Source organism: Xenopus laevis, chromosome 9_10S (assembly GCF_017654675.1).
Source record: "Xenopus laevis strain J_2021 chromosome 9_10S, Xenopus_laevis_v10.1, whole genome shotgun sequence".
Classification (NCBI taxonomy): Eukaryota; Metazoa; Chordata; class Amphibia; order Anura; family Pipidae; genus Xenopus; species Xenopus laevis.
Genome location: NC_054388.1, coordinates 101,767,485 through 101,791,032, shown reverse-complemented (window position 1 = coordinate 101,791,032; position 23,548 = coordinate 101,767,485). Strand labels below are relative to the sequence as shown.

The window sequence follows — 23,548 nt, the reverse complement described above, 5'->3', positions numbered from 1 at the left end:
AGAATACTGTCATTGGGAAGCAGCTGATGGCACATTTTGAGTCTCATTGTATTATTCAATGAATGAGCCTTAAAATATCACTGGGCTGCTCCTATATGCACGAAAATACTTTGAACAACAACAGTAAATGATTATCTGAGCAGAAGAATCGATGGTTGTGAGTACAACGATAAAAACATTTCTTCTATCTTACCAACTTATTGGTTTAGGTTTAACCAGTCGCAGAAGTCTGGGACAAACTTTCAGATGCAGCCAGGAAAGATGGACTCCCTGAAGGAGGAGATGGACGAAGCTATGAACAAAGTGGAGCAGTGCAAGGTACTTGGGATAGGGGAGTGGGAAATACACAGGTCCTGACTGGGATTCAAAATAGGCCCTGGCTTTTTGATTACAAGGCCCAAACAGCTCCCCCATCGTAATAAATAGTGTTTGTCTATGGGGTATTACGGCAGCCCCTCTGGCATTTGCCTGAATCCATAGGTTGCCTGGAAATATATATATTGCTTTATTCGGAGGAATCAAGCCTATGGTAGCTGTAGAAAAGTTTCTAAGAATAGGAAATGTAATAATATACTAAAAGTTAAAGGGAATGTCAACCCCCAAAAAAATGCTTGCCTAATAAAAGAAATCCTAATTCTAAGCAATTTTGTAATCTACATTTATTAAAGTATTTCTATGTTATGTGTATATGTAATGCTATTGAATGCAGTGTTTGTCCCTTTTTATTAACTGTCCTGATGGCTCAGACTGTTTATACAATGTAAGGCAATGCAACGGATTCACAGACCTGCCTTAAAGGAGAATCAACCCTGTGGGGAAAAAACCCCACACCCCACTTAGACCTCCCTCCCTCCTCGCCCCAAGCTAACTGCCCCCCCCAGGGGAAATGCCCCATACTTTATACTTACCCCTCGGCGCAGATTCTGCCAGCGGAATTCCACGCATCCATCTTCTGGGTCCTTGGTAAGCTGGCTGGGAGATCGGTATTTCAGCGCATGCGCAGTTGGAGCAGTTTGGCGGTTTGCGACAACTGCGCATGTGCTGAATTACACAGTCAGCTTACCAAGGCCCTGAAAGATGGATGCGTGGGGTATGTCATGTCATGTAGATTGTATACCCTGCACTTTCACACTTGAACAAAGTGTTTTTTCGCCTCATCAGACAGTAGGAGTGGTGCCATCATTGTGCCATTGTCTGTAGTATATATTCAGTTTCTCCTTGCCTGCTCCATGCAGACACATGGATTTATGCTATGGCATAATAAACTTCTTTCGAAAGAAGAAAAACCGGCACTATGGACTCCATGCAAGCGGCTAGCAGGGCTAGTCCCGCTTGCATGGAGTTCGTAGTACCATTTTTTCTTCTTTCGATTGCGCTAATTGAGAGTGCCGATCCCTGTTACCGAGCACCGGACCAGCTTCATCGTGAGAGTCCAGGGTGTGCTGGTGGGTTTGGATTTTGTGATAATAAACTTCTTTCACATATGCGGAGATAGGGTGATATTCTTGCAGTCAGCATCAATTTATTTCTTTACATAGTTCAAAGGGTTACAAATGAAGCTTTCAGCAAAGAATGTTCGGGTCCTTCCATATATGTTCGTTGGCTTGTGCTGCAATCCTGACATGCACAAAGAACGAACAATTTATTCTACAACAAATGTCTGTAATTCATACCCACTGGCCGATTTTATCCCTGAACAGCCAAAATTTTTAAACTTATCTGATCAATTTTGCGAACGATAATGTCGAGCCGATCATTCGTACACCATCAACCATCCAATTAGTTACCGATATTATCGTAACGTTCTGGAATCGGTCGTTTTGAAGTAAAAAATCTGCCAATGTATTGCCACCTTTAGCTGGGGAACGAAGTCTTTGCAGCATTGTTTAAAAAGTAATGAGCAGGAGTTAAAGGGATACTGGCATGGGAAAACATGTTTTTTCCAAAATGCATAAGTTAATAGTGCTGCTCCAGCAGAATTCTGCACTGAAATCCATTTCTCAAAAGAGCAAACAGATTTTTTTATATTCAATTCAAAATCTGACATGGGGCTAGACATTTTGTCTATTTTCCAGCTGCCCCCAGTCATGTGACTTGTGCTCTGATAAACTTCAATCACTCTTTACTGCTGTACTGCAAGTTGGAGTGATATCACCCCCCTCCCTTTTTCCCCCCCAGCAGCCAAACAAAAGAACAATGGGAAGGTAACCAGATAGCAGCTCCCTAACACAAGATAACAGCTGCCTGGTAGATCTAAGAACAACACTCAATAGTAAAAACCCATGTCCCACTGAGACACATTCAGTTACATTGAGAAGGAAAAACAGCAGCCTGCCAGAAAGTATTTCTCTCCTAAAGTGCAGGCACAAGTCACATGACTTGGGGCAGCTGGGAAATTGACAATATGTCTAGCCCCATGTCAGATTTCAAAATTGAATAGAAAAAAAATCTGTTTGCTCTTTTGAGAAATGGATTTCAGTGCAGAATTCTGCTGGAGTATCACTATTAACTGATGCATTTTGAAAAAAAACATGTTTTCCGATGACAGGATCCCTTTAAGAAAATGCTGCTTTCAATGGAAATTGTTTTTACAAATTACTTGAAAATGTTTAACAAATATACAATGGAAAGTTCCTTCGAATTATGTTTTCTTTTATTAGGCATACTTTTTTCTCTCTGGTTGACTTGCCCTTAAAGGTGAACTGCTGCTTTTTATAATTCAAGTGTGAAGCATGTCTGGAGTAAACATGTACCCACCTTCTCTGTAGCATATGCTCTCCATCACACTGTGACAAAGTATGGGAATAGCATTTATTGCGCCAAACTTGAGTTCACTAGCTGTATGTCTGTGTGTGTTCAGAGTTCTGTTTATATACACACACTTGTGTTTGTGTCAGGGGCTGATGCGGAGGTTTATATAAATATTTACCTGGGATCTAAATAAACCCTTCTGTGCGGTCTCTGCATCAAGCACTAAAGGGACTTAATGGCAATATATATTTCCCAGAAAGCGTTCCCTTAACCATGTTATTAAATCACATATCATGCATTGGAGATGACAGTAGTATTTGTGTTACGGATATGGACCTCAGATTCGCTTCTCTGGATCAGGGATTGATGTCAATGATGGGCAGTTTTTGTCCTGCAGAATGTGGAGGTGCTGGATAAATTAAATGGATTCTATCATCATTTTTATGATGTAGTTTTTATTTCCAAATGACTCTGTTTACACTGCAAATGATTCACTCTACAATATAAAATCTAATTCCTGAACCAGCAAGTATATTTATTCAGTTGTAATATTGGTGTGTAGGTGCATCTCAGGTCATTTTGCCTGGTCATGTGCTTTCAGAAAGAGCCAGCACTTTAGGATGGAACTGCTTTCTGGCAGGCTGTTGTTTCTCCTACTCAATGTAACTGAATATGTCACAGTGGGACCTGGATTTTACTATTGAGTGCTGTTCTTAGATCTACCAGGCAGCTGTTATCTTGTGTTAGGTTGCTGTTTTCTGTTTATCTTCCCATTGTTCTTTTGGCTGCTGGGGGGAAAGGGAGGGGGTGATATCACTCCAACTTGCAGTACAGCAGTAAAGAGTGACTGAAGTTTATCAGCACAAGTCACATGACTGGGGGCAGCTGGGAAACTGACAATATGTCTAGCCCTATGTCCGATTTCAAAATTAAATATAAAAAAAACTGTTTGTTCTTTTGAGAAATGCAGTGCAGAATTCTGCTGGAGCAGCACTTATAACTGATGCGTTTTGAAATAACATTTTTCCCATGACAGTATCCATTTAAGGATAATAATAGCTCCGTAATATGTGAGAAGAGAAAGGGTGTGAATACTTTTTGCAAGGACCTATACATAGCTGATCTTGGGCATATATGTTTTAGATGAATGCCTGATGGCCTTTTTATTTTTGTTATTTTTTATTCAACACAGGACCAGCTTGCCGCCGACATGTACAACTTTGTTTCAAAGGAAGGCGAATATGGAAAATATTTTGTCACCGTAAGTCTTCTTTTTTGGTGAAAAGCATTTTTTTTTCCTGAGTGAACCAAAGGTTGAGAACGGTAGCTACCACTTTTATACTTCATTATATCAAAGATGCTGGCAGGGATAGATAACCTTGTTGAGATGAAAGAAGAGTTAGTGATCTCCATTGTGGCACGTCTATGTCTGCATCTTGTCTTTCACCTAGGCATGCACCAAATCCAGTATTCCATTTAAAATTCAGCCAAATCCAGACATGTAAATAGTCCCCGTAGTATTTGCCTGAACCTGTTCCAGAATATTTGGTCTCTTAAGCTCCAGACAGCTGAAGGTTTGGCCCATTTTTCTTCACTTATGATTCAGTTATATACAGGAGATTGTGTGCCTCGGTCAGCAATATAAGTTTTGGTCAAGAATTTAGCGGAAACTTTTCTAGGGGGATCAATATCCAGCTAAAATGTAAATATTTTGGTTTCTGTGCATCCCTGCTTTTTACCATCCTTGTGTTTCTCATTGTGTTGTCCATTGTGTACATTCTGTCTGCAGTTGTTAGAGACACAAGCTGAATACCATAGGAAAGCACTGTCTGCCTTAGAAAAGGCACTCCCCGAAATCCAAGCCCAGCAAGGTAATGTTTCCCGGCTCTCCTGCAGCCCCCCAACTCTTTGCTGCTTCTGTCTGCTTTCCATCTGTGCTTCCAGCTTGGAATAAACTTGGGATAATGTTGAGTCTAAACTTCTTTCTTTTCTGATTACCAAAGCTGCTGTTATTAACTGACTTTTCTTCTATCTTTCATCTCCGCATCTTTGTCCCTTTTTTTGATCTTGTACGTCTGACGTCTGTCATTGTATGTATTTTGCCTGCAATACTATGTTTTTCTCCTAATATCTGTCTCCCCCCCCCCCGTGGACCCACCCACAAAAACCCTGTGGTGTTTTGTTCTGTGGATGCTCTCCCAACCCTTCAGATAAGTGGACAGAAAAGCCAGCCTTTGGCACACCACTGGAGGAGCACTTGAAACGGAGTGGAAGAGAGATAGCTCTACCCGTCGAAGCCTGTGTAATGATGCTGCTGGAGACCGGCATGAAAGAAGAGGTATGTAGCCAGTGCAATTAAAATGGAGATTTTATTTATTTTTTTTGCTAATTTGCAATATTTTCACTTTGATGTTATGTGGCTACGGTTCAGTTACAACCTACAGCATATGTTTAAGAGCGGTAGTGGAAGTTTAACTTATTTACAGAATTAAGCTGGCCATTCACAAAGAGATCCACTTGTCTGCCGACATCGCCAAACGAGCGGATCTTTCCCCGATATGCCCACCAATGGCAGGGCTATATTGGGGTAATCTGAACATTCGGCCCTAGGGGTGAATGAAGGATTAGAACCAGGAGCAATGGGCTCCGACTGGTCGGTTGCCGCGAAAATTAAACCTTATTGTGGCCAGATATCGATTGGGAAGACCCATCGGAAGCCCCCAAACACGGCAGATAAGTTGCCAAATTGGTCTAAAGGACCAATATCGGCAGCTTTATCTGCCCGTGTATGGCCACCTTTATGCGTTGGTGTCTTCTGAAGCTGAGGTTGTGCCGGTTCCATATTTTACTGACATTTTATCTGTGTCCCTAATTTGTTAAACAGGGCTTATTCAGAATTGCAGCAGGAGCCTCCAAACTCAAGAAGCTTAAAGCTGCACTGGACTGTTCTACGTCTCAACTAGAGGAATTTTATTCAGACCCACATGCAGTGGCAGGTATAGTTGAAATATGTACAAGAGTCTTTACCTGTGGTTGGGACCCAAAAATGTGTCCATATACTGTTTAGGGTGGATCACTTATGATCCCCATGTTGCATTGTGTTTTAAAGGAAAACTATATCCCCCAAACAATGTAGGTCTCTATTAAAGAGTAAAACAACTCATGTGTAAAACCCTGCTTCATGTAAATGAACCATTATCATAATAATATACTTTTTTAGTAGTATGTGCCATTGGGTAATCATAAATAGAAAATTGCCATTTTAAAAAATAAGGGCCGCCCCCTGAGATCGTACGATTCACTGTGCACACATACAAACCACATGTAAGGTCACATGAGCCAATTAACAGACAGAGTTCTGCCTTTTGCTTCAACACTTCTTCCTGTTACAGTTAGTGTTGTAGTATTTCTGGTCTGATGATCTCTGAGGCAGCATCTGTTGCTTAAGTATTCATTTTGGGGGTATAGTTTTCCTTTAAAGGGATCATTCTTTCCATATATGTAATTCTGCATTAATGGGAGCTACATCACTATCTTTTTCCCTGCACCGCAGTATCAGTAATACCCCTAGAGGTTGTTGCTATTCACTAGTATTATTTTTTTTTATAAAGCGGCAACAAATTAAACGTATATTCTTCTATGGTTTCCTGCACTGACTGGAAGCGTTTGATTTGCTAATATGATTTATTATGTGTCCTGTGCTTTGTGATTTTTTTTTTTAGTTTTTGATCTGAGTGTGGTCATTGAATAGTTGTCAAAATTCTTCTCCACAGGAGCACTAAAATCATATCTACGTGAACTGCCGGAGCCTCTAATGACCTTTAATTTGTATGAGGAATGGATCCATGCTGGAAAGTAAGAATAAGGGCCTCTGTGGAATTGTGTACCAAGAGAGACCGCATGTAGTCATTAAAAGGATCCTGCCATCGGAAAACATGTTTTTTTCAAAACGCATCAGTTAATAGTGCTACTCCAGCAGAATTCTGCACTGAAATTCATTTCTCAAAAGATCAACCAGATTTTTTTATATTCAATTTTGAAATCTGACATGGGGCTATACATTTTGTCAATTTCCCAGCTGCCTCTGGTCATGTGACTTGTGCCTGCACTTTAGGAGAGAAATGCTTTCTGGCAGGCTGCTGTTTTTCCTTCTCAATGTAACTGAATGTGTCTCAGTGGGATGTGGATTTTACTATTGAGTGCTGTTCTTAGATCTACCAGGCAGCTGTTATCTTGTGGTAGGGAGCTGCTATCTGGTTACCTTCCCATTGTTCTTTTGTTTGGCTGCTGGGGGGAAAAGGGAGGGGGTGATATCACTCCTACTTGCAGTAAAGAGTGATTGAAGTTTATCAGAGCACAAGTCACATGACTTGGGGCAGCTGGGAAATTGACAATATGTCTAGCCCCATGTCAGATTTCAAAATTGAATATAAAAAAATCTGTTTGCTCTTTTGAGAAATGGATTTCAGTGCAGAATTCTGCTGGAGCAGCACTATTAACTGATTCATTTTGAAAAAAATTTTTTTTCCCATGACAGTATCCTTTTAATGAATCAGAAATGTCCAAAATGAGTTAGAGGCATTCCTAGCAAGGAATGGCATTAATAAAATATGTCAGATGTCTCACTTACAAGAAGCTAGAACTGTGTATTCTTAGCTGTCAGAGTGCTGTGTGATGTATTTGGGAGAAGCAGAACAGAGCTGTAAATGCGGCTGTTCGAAGCAGGAGCAATTTTCTTTGTTTTCTCATAGCCTGCACCAAGAGATACTATGGATATGTGCTATGGTGCAATGGTTAGTGTAATGCTTATGTAATCGCACCAAAACTGATCTAAGTCAAAATGGAACACCAAGGTGGTCACAGATCTCTATTTGCATGATGATAACATTGTGGACTAACCTGGAAAGGGATTGCCTTTTCACTTAGTTATCTTAGTGACCCCTAGAATTAGGGGTGCATTGAATCCTTCTGTTTTGGGTTTGACCGAATACTACGGTATTGATTTGGGAGAATACTGAACCAAATCCAAATAGTTACGCTGGGCGGAAAGAGCTGGTGCGTGCACGAAAATGTTTTTATTATATAGGGTTTGATTCACCCAAAATTTGGGATTGGGTGCATCCCTTCTTAGAATTATTTTAACATATCTGTATTACTAGACTTTCCCCTTCATAGTAAAGTAGAATGACAGCTTCTGCAATGTTATCTGTGTTGTATTGCGCTATAAATAAGTGCTTCTCTTTACCTGACTTATGTCCTCTTTATCACCCCTGAAGCATTCCAGACCAGAACACAAAGCTGCAGTCCTTATGGATGGTGTGCCAGAAACTTCCCAAACCAAATCTGGAAAACTTCAGGTAGAGTTAATGTGAAAAGCTTGAAACCGGTGTGTGGTTTTTTTTTATTTTATTATCGTGACAGTTACAAATACAGGTATAGGATCCCTTATCTGGAAACCCGATATCCAGAAAGCTCCGAATTACGGAATGTCTCCCATAGACTCCCATTTTATCCAAATAATCCAAATTTTTAAAAATGATTTCCTTTTTCTCTGTAATAATAAAACAGTAGCTTGTACTTGATCCCAACTCATATATAATTAATCCTTATTGGAAGCAAAACCAGCCTATTGGGTTTATTTAATGTTTAAATGAATTTCTAATAGACTTAAGGCAAGAAAACTCAAATTACGGAAAGATCTGTTATCCGGAAAACCTCAGCTCCTGAGCATTCTGATTAACAGGTCCCATACCTGTATAGGGAAGACAGAAATAATAGATAAGAATAGGATCAGAGACAAAGGGGTAAAAGCAAGTGGGAAATGGGAAAGTATCTGACACAGTTTTAGCAATTATAGTGGTGCATGGGGGTTCACATTACTTAAAGGGATACTGTCATGGGAAAAACATTTTTTTTCAAAATTATTAAGTTAATAGTGCTGCTCCAGCAGAATTCTGCATTGAAATCCATTTCTCAAAAGAGCAAACAGATTTTTTTATATTCAATTTTGAAATCTGACATGGGGCTAGACATATTGTCAATTTCCCAGCTGCCCCAAGTCATGTGACTTGTGCTCTGATAAACTTCAATCACTCTTTACTGCTGTACTGCAAGTCGGAGTGATATCACCCCCATCCCTTTTCCCCCACAGCAGCCAAACCAAAGAACAATGGGAAGGTAACCAGATAACAGCCCCCTAACACAAGATAACAGCTGCCTGGTAGATCTAAGAACAACACTCAATAGTAAAAACCCATGTCTCACTGAGACACATTCAGTTACATTGAGAAGGAAAAACAGCAGCCTGCCAGAAAGCATTTCTCTCCTAAAGTGCAGGCACAAGTCACATGACCAGGGGCAGCTGGGAAATTGACAAAATGTCTAGCCCCATGTCAGATTTCAAAATTGAATATAAAAAAAATCTGTTTGCTCTTTTGAGAAATGGATTTCAGTGCAGAATTCTGCTGGAGTAGCACTATTAACTGATGCGTCTTGAAAAAAACATTTTTTCCGATGACAGGATCCCTTTAAAGAATAATACAAATTGATTGTTTTGTACAGAAATAAATATTATTCATTTATATAAATACCCACAATGGTCAAATTATCATTAAACATTACTTCTGCATGCAATGCAGTTTGATTTAAGCTCATTAGAATGTGATTTCATTTTACAGCCAGTATCAGGTGAACAGCACCCCTCTTCTGTTTATCTGGAACCACTACGGTTATCACTAGGCCAAAACAATGCACCTGCTGAGATACAGCCTCCTTGCCTTTCAGGTATCTTGTGAAATTCTTGTCGAAGCTGAGTCACCACAGTGACATTAACAAGATGACTCCCAGCAACATTGCAATTGTGTTGGGTCCCAACCTCTTATGGGCAAGGCATGAAGGGTAAGTTTGATAATGAACCAATCTGAAAAAACACGTGGCACTTTATTGGGCTATAATAGCTCATCAGTGCTGTCCTTGCGCAGTGAAACTTTTTAAACTTGCGTGTCCAGCGAGAACTGTGTCAACTGTGTAAACCTTTAAAATAAGTAAATGTAAAATTAATGAGGGGGCTATTCTAAGCAATTTTGTCCTTTACTTTCATTATTTATTTTGTTTTTATACCAAGATATTAAGGGATAGGTGTACTGTTAATATGAATGAATTTTGTTACAACAGCTCCACCTGCTGGTCAGTTTCCCACCAGCCTGACCACCAAGTAGTCAAGGAAGTTTTATCGAGCTTGATAAAAGGCCTGGATGGCCTGAAACGTTGCGGACCAGGTTGTTTGCCATGTGAATTTCCAATAAAGGCATTTTATACTACTGTTGCTGTATGAACAAACTTTTTTCCAATCTTTCCTAAGCAGAAGAACATCAGAGCAGCCTCTTTCTTTCTCCTGACAACTTCCTTGACTACTTGGTGGTCAGACTGGTGGGAAACTGACCAGCAGGTGGCGCTGTTGTAACAAAATTCATTCATATTAACAGTAAATGTATCCCTTAATATCTTGGTATAAAAACAAAATACATAATGAATGTACATGACAAAAGGGCTTAGAATAGCCCCCTCGTCAATTTTACATTTACTTATTTTAAAGGTTTACTTATCCTTTGAAGGAACAATAACACCAAAAAGTGTTTTAAACAAATGAAAATATCATGTACGGTTGCCCTGCCCTGGCAAAACTGATCTTTTTGCTTCAGAAACACTACTATAGTTCATATAAACAAGCTTCTGTGTAGCAATGGCGGAAATTGAAAAAAGTCTATATGGCACAGGTTAAATAGTGGATAACAGATAACGCCATTATTTTCTACAGAGCTTATCTGCTGTGTAACCTGAATTTCTCCTTTGAATGGCTGCCCCCATTGCTACACAGCAGCTTATTTATATAAACATTAGTAGTTTTACCAGTGCAGGGCAACACTGCATTATATTTTTATTGCATTAAAACACTTTCATTTTTTGATGTTACTGTTCCTTTAATAATAGGCGGCATGAGGTCTCTGGCTTAATGCACAACAATCAAGCCACTAAACTTTTAACTTGTGTATATAAAAGCAGGAAGCCTCAACCATTAATTTGGCAGAAAATCACAAATTGCCTTGTTTGCCATTGACTTGTAAAGACCCTCGGAGTTTAAGGGGTTAAAGTGGAGTCAGTCATTATTATTAAAAGAAAAAATGCAGGTTCTCTAAACTCATTTTTCTAGGGAGTCCTGTATCCGAAGATGCTAATGCACATGGATTCTCATGGATTCTGCCTGAGAGTACTGTGGGTTTTGGAGGAATGTGCGGTGCAGTGGTTAGCCTCATTCATTTAGACTTCCCAAGCTTGGGCCTTTCATGTTCTCCTTTCTCTCTTTAATTGTGAGCAAGCCTTCCAGCTTCCCTGTGTATCAAGTTACCCCAAAGCACTCTTGTTATTATAATCCACTACCTTGGCTTGTGAGGGCCCTCAGCAGCTCTGTTATGGGTTGTGTGCACTGCATGACTGGCAGCCGAGGAAATACAACTTGTTTTAAAAAAACAAATAAGCCTTCTCATACTTTTGTTTTATTTGATGTTTATTGTTGAGTTAACAAGCTTTTTTTTGTGTTGCACTGTCAAGATGCTTAGACTCTCTCTAATGGATCGTGTATGAGTGCTTCTCCTAGTTAAGGGAACCACAGCCCTTTAGCAGTAAAGATCTGTGTCTCTAAAGATGCCCCAGTAGCTCCCCATCTTCTTTTCTGCTGATTCACTGCACACGCTCTGTGCTGCTGTCACTTACTGAGCTTAGGGACCCACTCACAATATACAGTACACATAGAATAGAAATGTCACAATATAAGGCTGATTAGTAATTAATACAGATAATTACTACATGGCAGCACAGAAACCAGTGCAATTAGCATCAGAATTAAATAATCAGCCCTGTAGCATCAGCTTATATTACAGGGGAAGCTCATTTTCTGCTGGATAATTAGTGACGAGCCCTAAGCTTAGCTTCTCAACAGCCAATCAGAGCCCACTGAGCATGTGAGTGTCACAGACACTTTCCAAGATGGTGACCCCCTGTGACAAGTCTGAAGTCCTGGATCATTGCTGCTATTGACAAGCTGAAACTTTAGGCTGGTGCAATAAGCGCAGTATATAAAATATGGCATTTTTAGCCACATTCAATTTTTAAGGTTTAGTTCTACGTAAATGGAAATATGACCGCTCAAGACTATTTAGTTCTCCTCTAACTTTAAAACTCTGAAGCCTCATTTATATTAGGACTCCCATTACCTATAACGTAACCAAATAAGATTTTATGTTTCTCCAGAACCCTCGCGGAAATAGCGGCTGCAACCTCTGTCCACGTGATGACAATCGTCGAACCAATCATTCAGCACGCAGACTGGTTCTTTCCAGATGGTAAGATTGATCCCTGTTGTAAAGGGTATTGGCCTTTACCAGATCTTCGGAAATGAATGTTGGCAGGGGGTCGTCGTTATTTCATTTTGAGTTTAGGTTAAGGGCACACCTGGTGATTTGGGGAGATTTAGTCACCTGGCGACTAATCGCCTCTTCTTTGGGGCAACTAATCTCCCCAAATTCCTTCACTCTGTCTTGCGCCGGATATAATGAAATGTCGCCTGCTGCACTTCGTATTCCGAAGTCGCCCGAAGTTTCCTCATGAGTGCCGCGTGTGCCATGCTGCAGGCGACTTTTCATTATAGCCAGAGCAAGACAGAGGGAAGGCGTTTCGGGGAGATTAGTCGCCCCAAAGAAGAGGCGATAAGTCGCCAGGCGACTAAATCTCCCCGAATCGCCAGGTGTGCCTTTACCCTTAGTGGTCTTTAGCTGAATAAGGATCTATTTGCATCTTTGTTTTAACTTTTTAACTACCCTTTCTCTTCCTTCAGACCTGGACTTCAATGTTTCTGGTGCCTTTGTCCCCGTTGTGCCCACAATGCAATCGAACAATGTGCCTTTTACTGGGAACGATGTGATGTATGAGTTTTGGCCACTGGAGAAGAAAAGGCCTTTCAGTATGGTAATGGATGGAGAGCTCTCAAAGAGGGACAGGTGGGTTGCAGGACAGTTCTTGCATTAAGGGTCAGGGCACACAGGCAGATTCAGGGAGATTAGTCGCGCGGCAACTAATCTCCTCTTCTTCAGGGCAACTAATCTCCCCAAACTGCCTCCCCTGCCTTCGGGGATGGGACTCGGATCGATTCGTTTTCCAAAGTCGCCCAAAGTTTCCTCGTGAGGGGTAGTTTTCTGCCTGATCTAAAGGCAGAACAGTGTAATGTCCCTGCAGTCCTTTCCCTAAAGACACTTTTTTTTTTTTTTTTAATATTATATATGTATTGCAAACAATAGTCATTGGAAGTGTACAAAGTGACATGGCAGCATAGATCAGGGTCCCAAGAGTGGAGCTGAGAGGGCTCACAGGAGGAGAAGTTTGTTTTAAAGCCAATGGAATTTGGAGGCAAGATGATACGAAATCATGAACTAAAATCAGTTCATTATATAGAGGCAATAGTACTTGGGTGCACAGTGAGACTAAATGATATATTTGAGGTAACTGGGAGGTTAGCAGAAATCAAATGAAGAGGCATGCTTTATATCCGTGATCCCCAACCAGTAGCTCGTGAGTAACATGTTGCTCTCCAACCCCTTGGATGTTGCTCTCAGTGTCCTCAAAGCAGGTGATTATTTTTGAATTCCAGGCTTGGAGGCAAGTTTTAATTGCATAAAAACTAAGTATAGTGCGAAGTAGAACCTCTTGTAGGCTGCCAGTCCACATAGGGGCTACCAAAGAGCCAATCACAGCCCTTACTTGGCACCCCAAGGGACTATTTTATGCTTGTATTGCTCCTCAGCACTTTTTACAATTGAATGTGGCTCACGGGTAAAAAAAAGGTTGGTGACCCCTGCGGTTTATATAGAAGAAAAAGGAGTGGGAAGTGCTGTATGTCTAAATAATAAAACTAGAAGGCGTATGTGATGTGCTGGTGTAATGGGAGTGAATTAACACAATAACACAGTATCTAATATAAGTAATTCTAAAACAACTGGACTTGCTGAGTAATCATTGAAATAGTAATTTCAATCATTAAGTAATCCTTTCAATGATTACCCAGCAAGTCCAGTTGTTTTAGAATGTCTTGTACTAGATATACCATGACCTGGATGAACGAAATTCTGCATAGTCACAATAAGACAATGTTTCTCCCAACAGCTCAGGTCTGAAAGTGATGGACTACCATCTGAACACTCGAAGAGGGGGGACCTTAAATCGCAAACATGCAGCGCCAGCTTTCCAACCTCCACTCCCACCCAGTGAAAGTGGTAACCAGCCAGACTATTCAGCATCCTCAGATGTTGGTTCCACAGTTGCTGCATCGGCGCAGCCCACAGCTTCTACAGACCCTATGCCCACCCACAGCAATGATGAAACTAGGTACTGTCTACCTGCTGTGAGAAAATTCTAGGGAGCTGTCCCTCAAACAGAGCTATATAGTTATGACACTGTTCAGGTGGACACATCTTTGGCCTGCTATGCCATTTTCCCTGTTGGCAAATTAAAACAGTAACATTAACAAGGAATCTTAATACTTCTTTTAATACTTTGTCTTAATACTTCTTTTAGTCAAATAAAAGTTGAATACTGTATATTTTTTGTTACATGGTAGTCACGTCCCCCTACGTCTCTTTCTATTTGAATTGAGTATAATGAAGGTATAGTGACACTCTAAATGCAACATACATTCATATGCATTAGTAGAATAACCCCACTTTACTGTTTTACATTATTAAACAAATATTTCCCCACCTTCCCTCCACAGTATGTTCAAGACTAAAGATCTGACTACTGCAACCACCCCTCCATCGCTTCGGAATGGAACTCATCAGCCTTCAGGTGGTGGAAATGCAACGGCTCCTGTACAGGGCACTGCCAACCCAAGTCCATTGTCCTCCAGGCGAGGTAAATGCTTCCCCCTTTACCTACAAGCAAGCCAATAGAAAACCTGCACTTTCCTCTCCCCCTATAAGTATGAAGATAAGGAGCTCTGAATAAACAAACCCTCCCTCCACCCTTTGCTGCAGCTTTGGAGATAAGGCGCAGTTCATGTTACTGAAGGCTAATAAAGCTCATGGTTATCTTGCAGCACAAAAGAGACGGCATTTTGGTTTCTGTTGACATATCAAGATCAATGTGTTATGTATCTGCAAGATAGATAGAGAGAAAAATACAAGAGGTCCTCTGCATTAAATCCATTATCAATATACTAAGGACACTGAAACATTGTCTATATGTATTTTGTGGTCACAACCTCATTGCACCCCCGCTTAATGTTTTTAAAAAATAGTGGTGAGCACAACTTTCCCTTGTTTGTTATAGTTTATACAGGAGCCGTTGGCAGCTCCATGTTGTAGCCCTGTATATATATATATATATATATATATATAATATATATATATATATATATATATATATATATATATATATATATACACATTCAAAGTCCTAACGCACACCATCCATGAGAGACTCCAATGATTAGTCACATACCTGGGTGCTACGCTGAAAATAGCTGCATTATCCAATTTCCACTGACAAAAGGTGCACACCAGGATTTTTCAGTTTAAAACTCCATATTTATTAAATAGATTTAAAACAGGAACCGGCCAACGTTTCGGTCTTTTTCTAAGACCTTTATCAAGACCCTGTTCACAGTAAAACATCAGTGTTTAAATACCTAAAAACATGACACTCACCCCTTTGTGCACGCCCACATGATTATGTGAAAAAAGGAAACACCTGCACCAAAAAAGAGCAGAGAAGAATTAAGCACATTGTGGCAAGTATGTACAGATTGCATGAACACTTCAATATAAGCAGAGAATAAATACATTGAGGATATAGATTTTTGCAACTTTGTATCCAAACCGTTAGCGTTGCTCAAGGAAGCATAAGTAGGAGCAGTATTCATTTAAGCCTAAAGGGGCTATAGTGTTTAATTTGCGTATCCAAAACGCTTCCCGCTGAAGTAATATTTTAGACCTGTCACCCCCACGTTTCAGGGGCGGAATATGGTCAATAGCTATATACTTAAAAGTGGGTAATCTGTGATTCAGTTCCAAAAAATGCTTTGCAACAGGTTTGTTGGTGGTCCCGTCCCTAAATGCTGTACTGATTGCGGACCGATGCCCATCCATTCGTAATCTTAGGGTCTGGTCTGTCTTCCCCACATAAGCAAGACCGCAGGGACAGGTGATTAAATAAACCACATGCGTGGTAGTGCAGGTAATGTGATGTCTAATAGACAGGCGCTTGCCTGTTTGGGGATGAAGGAAAGATGTGCCAGGAGACATATATCTGCATGACGTACAGCATGGACAGCGAAAGCAGCCAAGCTTTAGATCACGTAACCAACCACCAGGGTTCTTTGTATAGCAGTCAATTGGGTCACTCTTAACAAGCAAATCCCTAAGATTCGTGCCTCTTTTATAACACATCATTGGGGGACTAGAAGTCAGTCTACGTAAATCAGAGTCTGCCTCTATAATTTTCCAATGGTCCCTCACCCCTTGTTGACTATACTGGTGCTTGGATTGTAAGTGGTAGTGAAAACCAGCCTCGAAGTAGTTTTCTTAGTCTCACTTACACCACTAGACCTATTCCTCGCTATCGCAAGGGCCTTGTCCAGTACCTTGTCTGGATAGCCGCGATCTTTGAAGCGAGCCCACATCTCACGTAGCTGTAATTCAGTTTGTTGTTCTGAGGAGTTATTACGAATCACCCTACAAAATTGAGAGATGGGAAGGGATCGCTTCATGGTGGGCGAATGGCAGCTTCCATAGTGTAACAGCACATTTTTATCGGTGGGCTTTCTGAAGAGGGTATAGGTAAGGCCATGATCATTCAAAGATAACTCAATATCAAGGAAATGTAATTTCTTTGAGTTAATTTCGCATGTGAATCTAACTGGACTGTCCAGTGAATTTAAATAATTAATCATACCCATAAACTCCTCTGCAGATCCACCCCACAGGATGATCATATCATCGATATAACGATGAAAAAACAGCATTTTGTCCCCAAAACGGGGGATAAGTATTTTTTGCTCGTATAAGTGCATATACAGATTGGCATATGAGGGCGCCATGGCCGCCACCATGTGTTATAAAAGAGGCACGAATCTTAGGGATTTGCTTGTTAAGAGTGACCCAATTGACTGCTATACAAAGAACCCTGGTGGTTGGTTACGTGATCTAAAGCTTGGCTGCTTTCGCTGTCCATGCTGTACGTCATGCAGATATATGTCTCCTGGCACATCTTTCCTTCATCCCCAAACAGGCAAGCACCTGTCTATTAGACATCACATTACCTGCACTACCACGCATGTGGTTTATTTAATCACCTGTCCCTGCGGTCTTGCTTATGTGGGGAAGACAGACCAGACCCTAAGATTACGAATGGATGGGCATCGGTCCGCAATCAGTACAGCATTTAGGGACGGGACCACCAACAAACCTGTTGCAAAGCATTTTTGGAACTGAATCACAGATTACCCACTTTTAAGTATATAGCTATTGACCATATTCCGCCCCTGAAACGTGGGGGTGACAGGTCTAAAATATTACTTCAGCGGGAAGTGTTTTGGATACGCAAATTAAACACTATAGCCCCTTTAGGCTTAAATGAATACTGCTCCTACTTATGCTTCCTTGAGCAACGCTAACGGTTTGGATACAAAGTTGCAAAAATCTATATCCTCAATGTATTTATTCTCTGCTTATATTGAAGTGTTCATGCAATCTGTACATACTTGCCACAATGTGCTTAATTCTTCTCTGCTCTTTTTTGGTGCAGGTGTTTCCTTTTTTCACATAATCATGTGGGCGTGCACAAAGGGGTGAGTGTCATGTTTTTAGGTATTTAAACACTGATGTTTTACTGTGAACAGGGTCTTGATAAAGGTCTTAGAAAAAGACCGAAACGTTGGCCGGTTCCTGTTTTAAATCTATTTAATAAATATGGAGTTTTAAACTGAAAAATCCTGGTGTGCACCTTTTGTCAGTGGAAATTATATATATATATATATAGTATGTGTGTGTGTATATATATATATATATATATATATATATATATATATATATATATATATATATATATATATATATATATATATATATATATATATAAAATAGAGAGACAGACACTGATATCTACTATTTACACAAAAGAATTGTTCAATGCACTTAAGCTATGCCATTCTATTATACATTTACATTTAAAGAATGTAAAAGTTAAACCAGACTCAATGAATTTGACGTTCTACAATGATCTATCTATGTAGTCTCAATATATTGTTGTTTTTTCTTTCAGGTACAAAGAAGCCTGCACCAGCTCCTCCCAAGCCAGTTGTTCCCCATTCAGGGCAGCTTGCTCATTCAGGTTCACCCATTTCTGCAAATGCCCCACCCACTGTCTCACCCAAACCCACCAATACTGCCCTCAATCCTTCTCCACCAAGTAGTATTACCAGCCAGGGAGTTGCTCCAGCTGCTTCTACACATTCTCATGGCACCCTCCCTCGTAGGCACTCAGGAAGCCAGCCATTTATCCAGGCACCCAGTCATCCTCCTCCACAGCCACCCACTCAGTCAGCAGCTTTGTTACTGTCTAAATCTAATACCCAGCCAGTGACGTTTTCTACTGAATCCTCAACAGATCAATCCTCTAGTCCCCCGCACACACCAACCCCTCCAGATACTCCTCCACCGGGTGTAGAACATCCAGGATCCCAGCCAGCTGCCCCTGAAGCTACCCAGACCCAGCCATCACCCCCACAGACCGGGACTCTACCCCGACCTCGACCCGTCCCCAAACCACGTGTTCGGCCTACAGTCCCCCCTCCACCTCAGCCCCCAGCCTCTCCTACGGTCCTGGAGCAGCCACAACCATCAATGGCTTCAAAGATCATCACTGGTGAGTATGGGAAAGTGAATTATAATAAGAACCTCAGTTGTGTGTAGAACAATCTTCCATCTGTGAACTATAATGTAACCCAGTCTCCTGGAATAATGATATTGAACCTTCACACCCCTTCAACAATCCGACTGCTATTTAACAACAGAGCTCTTTAGATGGAGTATAGTGATATACTACACTTTCACCGTCTGGGTGATGGCTGCTGCTTGCCTCACATCGCCTACCCATGAAGTATTTATTATAGTCCTACATTGTGGCTTGTGGCTGTAACGTGGAGGCTTTGCTATATGCCTACAATTACTGGTGTTACTGGTTTCTGATTGGCTGCCACTTAAATCACTCATGGCTGCTGCCTTAAATATGGCACTAAGTACACTAGGAATGGGTGTGTCATGCTGCCTAATAGGTTTTGTCTTGTGATGCCTTCAACAGGTTGGGAAAGTTACCGGTTCTAAGGTTCGTAAACTGCTGATACCTGCACTTGCCTCTGTTGTGTTAATGGCTTTGCCTGATGCACCATATGGTTTCTGCCCATCACACCTCCTTCCATGCCCTACCATATTATCCAATCCCCCACCATCTTTGGCAACAGAATCTGTTCCACACACCCCTCACAGATTCACTCACTCCATCACTTCTCTTAACAAGTCACTCAAGGCATGGTGTGGCCCATGGTCTCACAACGCTGTCTGATTTCCCTGGCTATGTTTGCCTTTTGCCTCCATCATGAATCACCTAAGGGTTGAATCTAAACAAGATTTTGTGTTTTGAGTCCCAAAATGTTGGTAGACTGCAACTCCCAGCATGCTTTACCTGTCGTTTATAGGTTTAAGAATGCTGTAAGTTGTAGTCCGGGAACAGTTGAGGACCCAAAGTTTATAAACAGAATGAATTGTCAGCCTTATATTTGTTGTCTTGCACATGAATGGCCATCCTCCAATCAATTCACTTTAGAATTCACAGGGTAACCAGAACTATATGATCTTTGCATGGCTAAAAAGTGATTCGCCACTTTTTTTTTTTTATTGAATATTATAACTGCACCCAATATTTGTTCTTTAAATGGAATTTATAAATGAGCACCCTGTGTGGCCTGTTTGCTATAAGTGTTGCTCTTGCCTTGGCATAGTAACGTATGTGACCAAACCATTTTACCTTCCCCTTTGTCACATTTCCCTGAATTCAGAGTGAGCCCATTTAAACACACTGAGGAACACAGGGCAGACAGTGGTATTTAGGGCACTGTAAACCTTTTAACATGGAAAACATGGCAGCAAAGCACTTTAAAGGGGAACTATCGCGAAAATGTAATATTAGCTTCAGCATACTAAAATAAGAACCTTTCTAAATATAATCAATTAAATATTCTGCATTGTTTTGAAAATAATCAAGTTTCTATTCACTATTCCTCTCTCAGCATCTGTTTCTCTTCATTCTGTCTTCATGCAGCAGTTGGGTGTCAGATATTCATTGGCAGTTAGATCCAATATCTCTTATAGGGGGACTCCCTTTCCTAGCAGATGTATTAGAGCTCACTCAAATAACTGATTCCAGTACAAACAGAAATCAAACAAAATAACTGCCTTTTGCACAAATTCTGCACGTAGAGACGGAGTGATTTTAAAGGATAAGTAAACCTTTAAAATAAGTGAGTGTGAAATTGACGCTATTTAAAGCACTTTTGTAATTTACATGAATTATTTATTTTTCTTTAATTCCAAGATATTAAGGGAAATATGTACTGTTAATATAAATAAATTGTATTACAACAGCGCCACCTGCTGGTCATTTTCCCACCATTCTGACCACCAAGTAGTCAAGGAAGTTCTCCGGAGAAAGAAAGAGGCTGCTCTGATGTTCTTCTGCTTAGGAAAAAAATTAAAAACTTTTCTCAAACCTTTCCTAAGCAGAAGAACATCAGAGCAGCCTCTTTATTTCTCCTGACAACTTCCTTGACTACTTGGTGTCAGACTGGTGGGAAACTGACCAGCAGGTGGCGCTGTTGTAACAAAATTCATTAATGCTAACAGGACACGTATCCCTTAATATCTTGGAATAAAAACAAAATAAATAATGAATGTACATTTCTTAGAACAGCACCCTCGTTAATTTTACATTCACTTATTTTAAAGGTTTACTTATCCTTTAATAGAGTGAGCTCTAATACATCTTCCAGGCAAAAGGAGCCCCCCTATAAGATATATTGGATCTAACTGTCAATGATTATCTGACACCCAACTGCTGCATGGAAAGAGAAAAAGGAGAAACAGATGATGAGAGTGGAATTGTGAAGATGAACTTGATTATTAAACATACGGTACAGAATTTTGAATTGATTGTATTTAGAAAGTTTCTTATTTCAGTATGCTGAAACTTATATTAAATTTTAATTTTTGCCCTTTAAAGCTTTATTTTAGCATTAATATAAGTCCTTGTGTCTTAACCTTGGGACCCCAGATATTTCTGGTCTACCTGCATTCCTCAATGTATTAGGGATTAAAGCATGTAAAATGCCGCAGTCCAACAGCATCTGTGGATCCATCAGGGTTATAAGTGCACTGCTGCTATGAATTTGTCAGAAGTAGGAGCATGTTGTGTTCTTCACCGGATACCGTTGCCCTTGTTTGTGAGCAGCCGCCTGTAGAATGACAAGCTAATTTAGTTTTGCCTGTGTTTATCTATTGCATGGCAAAGCCATTGTTTGTAGCGCCCAGTGTCCTGCTCCACCGGTGCATGTTTATGCTGCGTAACTTGAAAGAGCCCTACTATATTATTAAAGTCATTAGCAAATGCCGCCCCATATCAGAAATAGCCCCACTCATTCCCCATGATTTCTAGCATTACAACTGCAGCTAGTGTGCCTGAATTCCACTCTCGAGTCCCGAGATGAGTTTAACTCATGTTAAATCAAGGTGAATAAATGAGATTTGCCTTTGTAATTTGCCGATTTATAGCCAGATTCTAACTGTGAATAATTTCATTAAACAATTCAGATGTATGATGTGCCTTTATCAGTAGCCACTGAAACTTCAAGGTTTTATGGTAAGGATCTGGGCACTTGATTGGCCAAAACAAAAAAGCACTCATTCCCCCCCTCCAATCATTTTCTTGTTCACGTGTGCCGGTTACTAACTGTGTGTGTGTGACCCTAACCAGGCTTCTGTTTGCACTCACTAACACAGCATGTGGGCTGTGGGGCTTTGAGGGGGGTGGCTTGCTTCTGTTTAACAGATTGTTGCCTGGAACACGACTGCACAACCAATGCTGTTGCGTAAACGTTCCTGAGTTTGGGTAAGAAAGTTCACTTGCATAGCTTGCCTGTGCCATAGCCAGTGTAATAGAGTTCCTCAACACAAATTATAATGTGATAACTCCCAGGACCTCCAGCATGGTGTCACCATCATGATGCCTATTAAAGGAAAACTAAAGCTTAAATAAAGAAGTAGCTAGAAATGTTGTACATTATGTTTTGTGCTTCTGTACCAGCCCAAGGCAACCACAGCCCTTTAGCAGTAAAGATCTGTGTCTCCAAAGATGCCCCAGTAGCTCCCCATCTTCTTTTCTGCTGATTCACTGCACATGCTCTGTGCTGCTGTCACTTACTGAGCTTAGGGACCCACTCACAATATACTGAATGTAATTGTAACAAAGTGTTAAGGTGGCCATAGATGCAAAGATCCGCTCATTTGGCAACATCGCCAAACGAGTGGATCTTTCCCCGATATGCCATTAACAAACATGGCTATATCCGGTGTAATCTGATTGTTCGGCCGTATGGCCGAACGATCTGATTACGATGTGCCGTGGGCTCCGGCGGGATCGGTCGGGTCAAAATCAAACCTGACCGATCTCAACCGGACGAAAGATGTCGGCACATGCCACACACAATCCGAAAATCGTACGCATCCGCGATTCGTACGATAGGATCTGTGTGTCTATGGCCACCTTTACCCAGCTGCCCGCCCAGCAATGATGTCATGGACAGACAGTCAGCTTGGATAGCTTGTTAGGTACACTTTACAGCACTGATATTAGTCATGTCAACGTTCCTGAATTGAAAAGTAGGGTGTTTTAGACCCTACTCCAAATTTTCCATGACCACTTCCTAGATTCCCCTATTCCTCCAGAATCTTGTTCAGGTAAGCCTTTTTTGGGCAGCTGGGCTAATGCATAGGCACCCAATTGAAAAGGCTACCAGACAGAACACATCCGTTACAGAGACAATTCATAATATATATGCATCAGGAATGCCTTCCATCAGCCTGGAATGTACCAGGTTCAAATATTACACAGGAATCCTGTTGCACAGACCTACCCATGGCTCAGGCTTGCTGTAGACACCTATGAATGCAGTCTATATATTCTTCTGTTACAGAAAATTTATTGTAAAAGGGGAACTATCGTGAAAATGAAAATTTAATATAAGCTTCAGCACACTGAAACAAGAAACTTTCTAAATACAATCAATTAACAATTTTGTACCTTTTCTGAAATAATCAAGTTTATATTCACTTTGCCTCTCTCAGCATCTGTTTCCCTTCATTCTGTCTTTACGCTGGAATTGGGTGTCAGATAATCATTGACAGTTAGATCCAATATATCTTATAGGGGGGCTCCTTTTGCCTAGAAGATGTATTAGAGCTCACTCTATTAAAATCACCAGACATCATGTCGCTCTCCTTTTTTTGTACTGGAATCAGTTATTTGAGTGAGTTCTAGTTCATCTACTAGGAAAGGGAGCCCCCCTATAAGATATAGGGATGCACCGAATCCACTATTTTAGATTCGTCCGAACCCCCAATTCCTTTGCGAAAGATTCAGCCGA

The 23,548-nt window shown here is 40.8% G+C and overlaps 1 protein-coding gene across 4 annotated transcripts in view; it reads left to right on the top strand.

The window, feature by feature from the left end:
- arhgap17.S (Rho GTPase activating protein 17 S homeolog) overlaps nt 1-23,548 on the top strand; it is a 92,179-nt gene that overhangs the window by 64,301 nt on the left and 4,330 nt on the right. Inside the window, exons 7-21 of one of the 4 annotated variants that reach the window (XM_041578469.1) lie at nt 210-318; nt 3,944-4,012; nt 4,541-4,622; nt 4,962-5,089; nt 5,636-5,747; nt 6,525-6,606; nt 8,028-8,108; nt 9,535-9,648; nt 12,058-12,149; nt 12,641-12,803; nt 13,963-14,184; nt 14,570-14,709; nt 18,118-18,720; nt 19,156-19,179; nt 21,717-21,765. In XM_041578469.1, the coding sequence (XP_041434403.1) occupies nt 210-318; nt 3,944-4,012; nt 4,541-4,622; nt 4,962-5,089; nt 5,636-5,747; nt 6,525-6,606; nt 8,028-8,108; nt 9,535-9,648; nt 12,058-12,149; nt 12,641-12,803; nt 13,963-14,184; nt 14,570-14,709; nt 18,118-18,720; nt 19,156-19,178 (2,020 nt within the window). In that variant the 3' untranslated portion in view covers nt 19,179; nt 21,717-21,765. The remainder of the gene's footprint in view (nt 1-209; nt 319-3,943; nt 4,013-4,540; nt 4,623-4,961; nt 5,090-5,635; nt 5,748-6,524; nt 6,607-8,027; nt 8,109-9,534; nt 9,649-12,057; nt 12,150-12,640; nt 12,804-13,962; nt 14,185-14,569; nt 14,710-18,117; nt 18,721-19,155; nt 19,180-21,716; nt 21,766-23,548) is intronic. The other 3 variants (XM_041578470.1, XM_041578468.1, XM_041578467.1) reach the window with 3 other exon arrangements.